At 41.2% G+C, this 12,026-nt stretch overlaps 1 protein-coding gene across 3 annotated transcripts in view; it reads left to right on the top strand.

Moving 5' to 3' along the window:
- The window catches only part of col27a1b (collagen, type XXVII, alpha 1b), an 84,292-nt gene that overhangs the window by 24,831 nt on the left and 47,435 nt on the right, over nucleotides 1–12,026 (top strand). For all 3 annotated transcript variants that reach the window (XM_074639016.1, XM_074639015.1, XM_074639014.1), the window contains exons 5-7: nucleotides 45–98; nucleotides 5,237–5,290; nucleotides 5,397–5,450. In XM_074639016.1, coding sequence (XP_074495117.1) covers nucleotides 45–98; nucleotides 5,237–5,290; nucleotides 5,397–5,450 — 162 coding nt within the window. The remainder of the gene's footprint in view (nucleotides 1–44; nucleotides 99–5,236; nucleotides 5,291–5,396; nucleotides 5,451–12,026) is intronic.

Below are 12,026 nucleotides of genomic sequence, written 5' to 3'. Positions count from 1 at the left end.
CCCTTACTCAGTGTCTTCCTCATAATGTGTGTCTCTGTTTTCAGGGTCCTCCCGGCCCACATGGAAACCCTGGTCGTTCCGGACCTCCTGGAGTGAAGGTACAAATCAATAACTTGTTAAGTCTGTATTTAGGAAGAGAAAGAAACCCTAAGCCTCATCTTGTAATATGTAGAGGATCTAGACTGTAGTCTTTTTCTTTCAGCCAAAGTGTTAAAGGGACAGTTCACCCCACAATCAAAATGACATATTATTCCTGTATTTATCAGTCTAGATTGTTTTGGTGAGAGTTGCAGAGTGTTGGAGACGTCAGCCGTAGAGATGTCTGTCTTCTCTCTAAGATAATGGAACTAGATGGCACTCAGCTTGTGGCGCTCAAAGCACCCAAATTACATTTGAAAAACTCAATAGCAATGTCTCCTTCCAGAAGTCATGACCCGGTTACTCAAGACAATCCACAGACCTTGTTGTGAGCAGTTTCATGCAGGAACTATTTTCTTTCTGCCAAACTACACCCGCCAACTGTGCAGAAGGAAGCGTGAATCTGTACGCGGCACTGCTAGCTCACCTAGCACTACTGAGCTAGCTAACATTACAGCTCAGCCGAGGAAGACGCCGTTACTGTTTACATCTCGTGCTGTCACGAGCACGAGCCTCTCGTCCATGAGTAGATAAACGCTTCCTTCTGCACGGTGATTAGAGATGTTTCCCTCCGGTTAATAAACTTCGGACAATACCGGTATTAGAGATTACACTGGACATTTTACAAGAAAAGTTGATGCTCAATAAGTGTAGAGCGCTTACTTTGCTCTTAAACGTTGGACGTCTGTGTGTCTGGCCTCTCCGGTCGAGCTTTCGACTGTGACAAATTTGTCTTTCGCGCGGTGATTGCCTCATTAACGTTACGGTTCCCTTATAGCATTGGGTATAAATCCGAAATATTGCCAAACATGCGCTTTTGCTTTTTGCTTTGACACCAAATCCTCCGCCATCGTCTTGTCTGTCAACTCTCTCTCATCCTGTTTGTGTGAAATCTGACTCCTGCTACTCTGAGCTGAGACTCCGTACGGAGCAGACACTTTCAGTTTGTAGCGTCCGTCGTCCGACTATGTATTGATAACACGGCACTGATACGCGAATATTAACTTAGTGGGTTTTATTTCTGTAAAAAAAGCAAAGCGACAGTGGGGGCTGTATTCAAATCATGCAATCAGTGTATGCCCGAACACCGTGTAACGCCTTTAACACCGCAAGCCTAACGGTGATACGGTTGGTTGGTGTAGTTCGGTAGAAAGAAAATAGTTCCTGCACGAAACTGCTCACAACAAGGTCTGTGGATCATCTTGAGTAACCGGGTTATGATTTCTGGAAAGAGACATTGCCATTTCTTGGCGCTTTGAGCTCCACAAGCCGAGTGCCATCTAGTTCCATTATATTAGAGAGAAGACAGACATCTCTACAGCTGATGTCTCCAACACTGCAACTCTCACCAAAACAATCTAGACTGATAAATATCACGACAGATAAGAAGAAAAATATGTATTTTTTTAATTTGGGGTGAACAATCCCATGATCCCAGATCACTTCAGTTGACTGACAGGTATTTTAATACAGACTAACACAAGACAACAACGACACTAATATGTATTGTTTTAGTCAACAAACCCCATGAAACAAACGATAAATAACACATAAATGAGCTGCACTGTTGCAATGGTTGACATTACACTTTATCACCATGAACACTGACACTGTTCAGTAGTTTATTTCAAGCCAATCATGGTCTATTCCGCATCTTGGTGCTATTAATCACTAACACACCAAATGTGTATTAATCCGTTTGAAAATAGACTAGACAGGGTCAAGCTGTTTTATCAACTTTATATTTGTGACCTGTTTTTCACACTTTATATCTTCAGTAGGAACTAATGGGCTTGAGGCTGAGAGCCACAGACAGAGTAGGGAAGTGAGAACGTATTGAGCTGTGGACTAACACACTGTTTGTTTTGGTCTTTTCATGGGATTTGCTGAGGGAGAAAAATACAGAATAACAGGAGCCTTTTCTGATGCTGTTTGTGGTTTGTTTACACCACAAAACACAGCGGGGAAACGGGTCTGAATTTTCACTTTTTCACATTTATATAAAACTCTAAATATATTGTCAATATATTGTACAGTTTAAACATAAATGTCGCCATTTGAAGACCGTACCAGATTATAGCTTTGAGCTTATTCACATCTGCTGTCCCCTGACTGGTCAAAACAAAGAAAGCATGGTAGAAAACAGTACAGTGTAAAAACACAACTTATACTAGTCTAGACTGGATCCTTAAGGAGACCTAGGACTAGATATGGGTCAACCTCTTGGGGATGCAAGAGACGATAATGTAAATAAAACACAATATGGAGTGTTTTATGGTACATACAGCCTTAATACTCTTCTTTGGTCCACATCTAAGTGATGTAACAAGGGAATTAAAACAACAATGTGAAATTTAAGAGCAAGTATTTATTGTGTTTTTTCTTGTTCATCCAATCTTTGATTGTGATTTCACTTAGTTTGCATGTCTGAGGTCAGATCCTCTCGGCTTCATAGTACACCTCTTGTAGCCTCTCAGAAAGCCATTTGTTTCCCTTCAGGAGAAAGCGGCAGTTTTAACTCTTTTCTGACAGACTAATTTGCATGTACTTGACATCAGTCTGTGTTCCAGCTGATTTGAATTGTCAACACAGAGGGTTGCTTAGCTCCATAATGTGTCAGTCTTAGATCACAAAGGAGTCTGTGTGTGTGTTAAAATATGCTGGAATAAAATGGAAAATTGCTCGTATTTCAAGTCTGCACCTAATCCGCTCCAATGGGTTGAATTTCAGCATTTTCCACACTTTCTTTAAACATTTAAAAACAACATAATTGATACCATGCTGTGGCCTGCTTTAACCTGGGGAAAAAACATAACTCCTATATCGTACATATGTGTTATTGGAGCCTTACCAAACCTGGCACAGCTCAGTTTGACCCACACAAACCTCAAACAGAAGACAGTTTGGTCTGGCACAGTTCTCTACTTTAAGAAAAATGATCAAGCCGGATGAAAACCTCCCTGTTAGCTGAATTTTGTTTTGAATATGTCATTTTATCTGGACGTAATGATGATAAAGTTACCTACTGCTGTAAGTGGCCTACCAGTAGACTTAAAAAATTAAATGAAGGCCTAAAATACGTATAATCAGTGGAAGGTACAAGTGCTTATTAGGGTCTTCAGCTTTCAGAAGAAATTACCTCACGTAGCTTCACTTTGAGTTTAAACTCTTCAGATGACGTAGTTGAGGTGAAAACCTTTAGACAGTGAAAAGACACAGTGTTCAGGGAATGCATGTTGCTCTTGGCCGAAGTTGCATTCTTGGCTCTGTTCAGATATCAGTCTGGGGAAAATTCCCACAAAGACTTTTCAATGCCAAGTTGTAGCTGCCACGAACATGTAGGTTTAAATGGACCGATGTGCTGTTGATGGGAACTCCTGTTATACTTTCACCAGTAACCCAGTAAAATCCAACTTACTCCTTTGAAGCAGTGCGTGTCTTTCCACTATGACTGAACCATTGGCTTTTGCACTAAGACGTCTGCAGAAAAAATAGCCCTGAAATTTCTTAAAGTGGACCTATTATGCTTTTGTGCTTTTTCCCTTTCCTTTAGTGTGTTATATAGTTTGTTGTGCATGTAAAAGTTCAGCAAAGTTACAAGCCCAAAGTCCACGTCAAAGGGAGTTGCTCCTGAACTGCCTGAAATGCCTTGCTTGAAGTCCCGCCTTTTCTTCCGTAACGTGGTGATGTCAACAAGTAACACATTTGCATAATACATGCCTAGTGGCTAGTTTGGCACTCCCTCAAACAAAGCTAGTAGTGATGTCAAAGTTAACACGATTTTAACACAAAATCATTTTAACGCCACTAATTTCTTTAACGCAATCAGTCTTTCGGAGGTTGTAGCGAGACCAGTTTTGAAGCTAGAGTGAAGACACTGGCATCATATGAAACTAGAAACCTAAGGAATCCATTGGTACCAACCATGTCATAGCCTGGTGGGAATTAAGGAGGCTAAATAACGCTCCAAACTTGCGTTAAATTTTGACAAGGAAAAACTGTCATGGCCATTTTCAAAGGCCTGTAACCTGAAAATGGGTTCTATGGGTACCCACGAGTCTCCACTTTACAGACATGCCCACTTTATGATAATCACATGCAGTTTTGGGCAAGTCACAGTCAAGTCAGCACACTGACACACTGACAGCTGTTGTTGATTTCTAATAATAAAGATATACATACATTTGCATAAAGCAATCATATTTGTCCACTCCCATGTTGATAAGAGTAATAAATACTTGACAAATCTCCCTTTAAGGTACATTTTGAACAGATAAAAAATGTGCGATTAATCGCGATTAATCATGGACAATCGTGATTAGTCACGATTAAATATTTTGATCAATTGAAAGCCCTAAAAGCTAGTGAGAGCGGAGCTGGAGCGCAGACCAAACAAACCAAGAGTTTGGTTCTGTTGACCAATCGCAGCAGACTGGAATGTTTTTGCAGGAGCTCAAACAGAGCGTTTCAGACAGAGGGTGAAAAGAGGTGATGCAACACAGTAAACATGTTCTAGTAGAAACATAAGATTTCTCTGCAATTTAATTTGCTAAATGAAATGTGTCAGAACACGTGCAATCAGCCGGTAACAGCTGTTGTTTGATTACAGTCCAACCAGCTCAGTGCTGCAACATTTTTTCTACATATTTCTTTAGATGATAAGCACTAACACAGGAAATGATCTATTTCTCCGTGGACCTCTTACATTCTAATTGCGAAGCCGTCTGGGTCACTCTTTCACCAGTGCGATTGGACGTTGAATGCTGACCCAGAAAGCGCTGACAGGATTCCCACTGCCCGAAAAGGGAGAAGAATGTACACGATGAGTCCCCATCAATTCTCGCTGGCTTGGTGTAAACCGAGTCCCCGCGGGGCATAAATGGACTGCACTTTTGTGTAAATACAACTGCTAAGACATCCAATAAGTAGGATGAACTCATTACTCTGTGATAGTGTAAATGCAGACGGTGAACTGAAGTGGAACGCTAGGGCAATGCAGAAAATATGCAGTGAACGTTGGTGCACATCTCGTACCCACTTGAGGAAAAGTGTCTCTAAAAGTATGAATAATAAAATGCTCTGTGTTTTTATGTTCTAGGGACAAAAAGGAGATTATGGACTGTCACCTGGTCAAGCCCCAAAAGGACTAAAAGTATGCATATTTCCATCTTTCCTTTCAAGGAACTACTCGATTATTAGTAGACAGTCATGTAAAATATGTTGGTGTATTGAATGTGACCCAATTTGTCCTTTTTTAGGGCGAGCCTGGTGTCACGGGCCCCCCCGGACTGCATGGCCAAGATGGACGAAAGGTAGAAAATCTGATTTGTCTCACAACTCAAGCTGTTTGTTTATTTGTGTAAATCTAAAAGGAAGTAACTGATATCCTTCAGATATTGCTGGCCCTGTCCCATATGTGTGGAAGTTCATATTGTACATGTGTGTTTCTGCTTTTCAAAAATGTTTTCCCGACATAAATCTAACGTACACCGACTCAACCCCGACACACCCTGAACTGCCTTTGAGCTGGGAAATCTGTGAAGTCGCTATGTTTAGAGACTCCAGCCAAACATGGATGTTTGAGCTCTTGTTTGGAAAGCAGCCAAACATGATGCAGGCGTCGTGGAGCACACCTGTGTTTCGGGCTCCCTTGTGGGTTTGAAATAGTAAAGGTTTGAATATCTAAGCTGTTACATCATCGGTATCGCACTCCTCCAAAAAGATGTTGGGGAGAGCCGAAATTTACCGAGTGAAACTTGAGTTTTACGTGCTCCTTCTTCCAAATGCATGTTATGTCATTCACTCTCTGGAGAGCAGTTCTTCTAAAAAAGTAGGGCAAGTTCTGATTGTGTTATAGTTCTGTAATCTGGTCCTGCTTTGTCTATATTATTTGACTTCTTTACATGACCTGGGTAATGACAGAGTGTGATGGTTAGCAGCAGAGCGTTTTTCTCCATGGCCTTGTGCGTTTTATCCTTGGCCTTTTCCCAAAGCCTGTTATCCCTCCACAGTAATTACACATCTCAAGTGGGCCAGAGCCTGTTGGATTTCCTACTATGCAGAGTGTGCAAATAACATAGTACTCTGCAACCGACCGACTTTGTTTTTCCATATCGTTTGTTTTAAAGGAACAGTGTGTAGCATTTAGGGGGATCTATTAGCAGAAATGGAACATAATAATAATAAGTATGTTTTCTTTAGTGTATAAACACCTGAAACTAAGAATCGTTGTGTTTTCGTTACCTTAGAATGAACCGTTTATATCTTAATACGCAGCGGGTTAGAAGTTTCAGTTGATTGCAATCTGCAACCTCAGTGCTACATTAGATGCCACCAGATCCTGCACACTGCACCTTTAAGACAATGTTTTTGCAGTAGTTATTTTTTCCGTGTATTCATATTTTTCATTTTGATTGAGTATCGCAAAACATAATACCTTCTTTCATTAAGAATAAAGCTCACTATATTCTATATTTTTGTTATTGTCAGCAAATCCCATGAAAAGACCACACAGTAAGCAGCAATGTGGTAGTCTATCTCTCAATACTTCCCAACTTCCCTCCCCTGTCTTGCCAAATGCAGAAAAATAAACTGCTTCCTCCAGCTTTAAACAGGATAATATGCCAACTACTACTCTACCTTCAACCATCGTTAACAGATCTTTACTGTGCTACTGAGTAATGTTGATTATCTTGTCAGGTTGAAAAATCCTGTTCAAAACAGATCCAATGGACTGGAAGAGATACGTCTCACACCATGTGTGCAGTTTCACTCCTATAGTCAACAGTACAAGTCTAGTTGAATGGTTTCTAGCTGTCTGTAACAATGGCTGACTCAAGTAAATAGCATGCCTCACAAAATCTTCCACAACAACTTGCTATCAATTACCTCCCGACACCGGAGAGGGTGACGATGTGTGCAGTTAATTTCCATGCCACATATTTTACAAATTCAGCATTTACCCCAGATTCATCTTGTTAGCAGTGTGGGAAACCTCAGAAACAGCACTTATGTGACACGAAAACTCTCCACTGAAACCCAAATGTATGAAATTCATTAAAGCTTATCAACTTCTCAAGCTGGGGGACCCACCCTACTGACTTAGTTGCAGGGATTTTCCAAGATTTAGATTAGGAATTGAATCAATGTGGTGTTCAAATGAATGTAAATGTCATTTTAGGTTACAGACTGTTTTCATTTTGGAGATAAAAGGAGAATGAAGAAGAGAAGCTTTGCAAAGCGAATCACTGCTGATTTACCTGACAGTCTGAGAGTGCAGCAACATCTGTTCAGAAAAACAAAAGCTGTGGAAAAAAGACAGGGCTTTTTTTTTTTAGATTACACTACGCAGTTTATCATCACACTACTCCTTTTGTGGTTTGCTGTCAGAATTATACTCTGGAGAAGATGTAAAGAAACAAAAACAGTACAGTAAAGGGTCAAAGAAAGGTCAGGTTTCGAATGCTATTTAGAAAACGACTGTCGAACAATATGAGATCACTTTTTGTAAGCAAATTTCTCTCTGACTTAGACACATACACACACACATTTCTGTCCTCATTTGGGACACAATAGTATGAGTGTAAAAGGCCTTGGCGGGAGCTCCAACAATCTGTTATGCAATCGGATAGCGCTGACTGTGAAAAACCATCTGGTGCGCCGCGCTCCTCCATTCAGTGTAGTAGTGGGGAGGACTCCAGCTCCGAAGAGGAAGACCTCTTCTCGCCTTGTGAGTGAGTCATGGAACGTGGAGTCATGGGAAAAAGCTGATATTCTTCCCGCTGATTTATGGTAATTGGGGATCGGCATTCTGGCCGAGGTTAAGTGGTTCTTACAGATCCCCGTTTCCTGTTCTGATGATGAGTTCAGGTGGGATTCTGGGATGCGTTGACCTTAAAGACAAAACTAACTGCTGACAGCTATACAAAGTAATAAAATGCAGTTTGTATCCAGCTAATAAAAGCAAGGCAATCAGCTTGGCTCTTCTGAACGCCACCAGACACCTCATTGCTTGCAGCTGTTCTTAACTCACTTAGATGATCATACTCCGGCACTGGAAGCCAAAACTCCTTACAGGGCACTTTTTGTATTCAAATTACAACGAAATTCCATCATCTGCCACAGAATGAAGCTCGAGGCTCGCTCTCTACGCTCTGCTCTGCTCTTGTCCAAGCTGGCCAGTAAAACCAATGACCTGCCGCTGCTTTATGGACCCTTTTCGCTGAGTTTTGTGTGCCGAATCCTTGGCCCACTGCCAGAGAAAGCCTCTCTCTCTGTGGGAAATGTGTAAGAGATGTAATGGGGAGTTTTGCCTGGGAGTCAGTCAGCGGTCGGCTTCACTGTGAAGTAAGACATTGTGTGTGTCAAACCAAAACACTGTAGAGTATTACCAGCCTTGGACCAGTGTGACTTTTACACAGCCAGCTCTGATGATGGCACACTGGAATAGCGCTCAACTTTTTATTGGCTGTGCAGCCCTCAAGATTGTTCCTTCCTACTCCTCCTCAGCTTTTGTATAATAACATTCTCATATATTGTACCTTTATTTGCTGAGTCTGATTTTGTCCAGGAAAAGGAGGCTTGCCAGGTGGGAATAAGTTTTTGTGCTGTAAGAAAAATAAAAAAAACTATGGAAAGAACAACTTATTTTTTAGCTGCCAAGGAAAGTCTGCTACGTATTCGTATGCTGCTGCTGCTGCTGCACTTTGCCTGTTGGCTGCAGGCTTGATCTGGTGTGAGTTACACTAATTAAAAGTGTTTGCTCTTCAGAGAGAGGGAGAACTAATGGAGAATGTGATGCTTTGCCATCTTTGTGTCACACAATGGATTTACAGAACTGTGAAATTTTTTTTGAGTTCATATATACGACACACACACACACACACACACACACACACACACAGACTTCCTTTCTCTTACTTTTACTGTACTCAGCTGTATCGGCCTCGCTGGAAGGCTCAGACACATTCTTTTGTCTTTTCTTGGCTGCGGCGCTTCGGCTCCAGCGAGAGACTCATCTACTCCCAAAGAATCCCGTCAGATATTTCCAACTTGAAGCGCAGCGTTGTCTGTCAGTAGATAAATAGACAAATAATCATCAATAAGGCGTTTGACAGGACTGAAGTATAAAAGCGTCCGATAGAATTACTGTGGTCGATGGACCAGCATCTGGCTTCACTCTGCGTCCAAAAGCTGCAGGAGATGTGACAGAAAATTTAAATCTTCAAAAAAAGTAGTTGCCTTTCAAAATCTGTGTTTACTTCTTTCTTTCTTTGTCTTTTTTAATTGGACTCAGGAACTGACCATTTGTAAAAGATTAACTCATGAGTGTTTTTCATCTCTGTTACATACTTCTGTGAATGCACAATTTGAGCCTCCTGCTGATGGTGTAAGGATCAGTTCTCACATCATGATGACATCAGAGATACACAGACCACTATTAGGCTTTTGATCAACATGGGACGTCAGCCTGCCAGCGTGATTTCACCTAACAGCTTCAGGCATGTCAGCTTCGCTCTGCCTCGGCCTCTCGACCCTGTCTGACCCACCGGTGGGTCCATCGTTATGAACTCATGTTGTGCAGCCAAATGTTTTTCAAGCCTCATTTGAAATTTTAATCAACTGTCCAAAGTTTCCAAAGATAACAAACATGTCAAGCTTCATTAGTGCAGAAATATGTGTTAAATGATTCGCAACACCAGCCTATGTTTAATGGAATAGTCGAACATTTTGGGAAATATTTGCTTTCTTGCCGAGTGTTTGAGAGATACCAGTGAGCAACCTCCGGTTCTGAAAAGTGAAGCCAATGTGGAGGTGCCATAAACTTGCATTCTTTCTAATAGCCAGCAGGGGGCGACTCCTCTGGTTGCAAAGAGAAGTCTGATTGTATAGAAGTCTATGAGAAAATGAGCCTACTTCTCACTTGATTTATTACCTCAGTAAACATTGTAAACATGAGTTTATGGTCTCAATCACTAGTTTCAAGTCTTTCTTCAATACAGCATGATGTTCATTTAGTAAGTTATGGTCTCATTTAGAGTCAAATAGACCATAAAGCAGGAGATGCTTTAGGGCGTGGCTACCTTGTGATTGAAAACGCAGAAAATCGAACCTATTCCGAAGACTTTATTGATGGATGAAAGTTTTGGAGTCGGTGGTGTAAACGTGATCAACACAACGTGAGGTCGTATTTCATTTTTAAACGTGCGACAATTTTTAATGAAAAATATTGACTTGGTGTTCAAAGTGCCTCAACTCTCAGCAAGAAAGTGGATCTTTTTCAAAATGTCGAACTATTCCTTTAAGGGAAATTTAAAGTGGAAAATCTCGGTTTAAGAGGCTGTGGTATTGGCAAGAGGTAGAATCACGCTGCATTCTGAAACGACTGAATATCAGCACAAAAAGAGGCCAATTACAGCATTTAAATGAGCCAAATCCTGATAAAAAAACAATCTTACATTTAGTTGCATTCCCCTTCCTTGTCACTGTCAACCAGGCCTGCATAAACTCAGTGAAGTAGCCTTTAAAGTTGAGCCCTGCTTTACATCAATACTACCAAACGTCTCACAGGACGTTTGCAGAGGGAGATTTTAATCCTCATGTATACACTCTGGCTGCAGACTTGAGAGAGCTCGGTATGGGTCTCTTATGGAGACTTGTTTGTTTACACTGATACTATTTTTTTTACATCAGCCTCTGGCTGCCTGTGGTTTACTTGTTCTGCTACCGACAGCCCAACACAGCTGGTGGCTAATGACTTCACACGTAAGGGGATGGACGTGTTCTTCCCTCAGAGATGACTGCACATGACTCTATCTACTCTACTGTAGGCCTTGATTGTGAAAAGATTAATACATTTTGTAACCGGCTGGCATGCTCATTTGAGACCACAGGGCATGAAGGTGACCATTAATTACCTCGTTGGGTTCCACTTGTTCCCGTCTAATTGGTTTATTGGTTTAATTAATGCGAGACTGTTCTGAATTGTTTTGTCACAGTGCATTGGTGGCAAGGATCAGTCTCCTAGCCAAGCAGCTGTGTTGCGTAGAAATCGTAAAGAAGTGTTTTATTCAGGGTTAACCAGCCAACGCTACTGATAAGTGGGCTATCGGTTTCACAGCGATTAAATTTGTCTTTGCTGTGGACCCTTTTAAACTAAACTTTCCGGCTGTTTATTAAGTTATTTAATTTGATTTAGAAACAAAGTCAAGTCCTCTCTAAGGCAATTGGAAAATACAACATAGTTTCAGCCCCTGCGGTGTTGACAGAGATGCTCTTCAACAGAAGGTGATAAACTTCTTAACAAAAATTAGATTACATTTATCCATTGACTTAAAGGGCCAGTGAGTAGCATTTTGGGGGATGTATTAGCAGAAATGGAATATAATATTCATAACTATGTTTTCATTAGTGTTTAATTACCTGAAACTAAGAATCATTGTGTTTTCGTTAGCTTAGAATGAGCCCTTCATATCTACATAGGGAGCGGGTCCTCTTCACAGAGTCCGTCATGTTTCTACAGTAGCCCAGAACGGACAAACCAAACACTGACTTTAGGGAGAGCCTTTCATGTTTTTACGTTACCTGAAGGCCACCGTAGTCCTCAAACATTCTTGTGAAGCTGCGTTAACGTGAGCCGCAGAGTAGGGATGTCACAAGAACCATCACCTCCGTAACAAGTCAATGACAAAATTGCGAAAACGTGGCGGTTCTCGTTTTTTCTACAGTACCGCAGGTACCATCGGGGCTCGAGACTAATGGTGCCCTGTTGTCCCGGGGACGATAGAAAATGTGTTTTGGACACTGTAAACTCACTATTTTCCCTCTGATAATGCTACATTGCGATCAACAAATCTGTGTTGATATCAGCAGAATGAAAGCTAGTTAAA

Source organism: Sebastes fasciatus, chromosome 6 (assembly GCF_043250625.1).
Source record: "Sebastes fasciatus isolate fSebFas1 chromosome 6, fSebFas1.pri, whole genome shotgun sequence".
Classification (NCBI taxonomy): domain Eukaryota; kingdom Metazoa; phylum Chordata; class Actinopteri; order Perciformes; family Sebastidae; genus Sebastes; species Sebastes fasciatus.
This window is presented reverse-complemented; position numbering and strand designations above follow the sequence as displayed.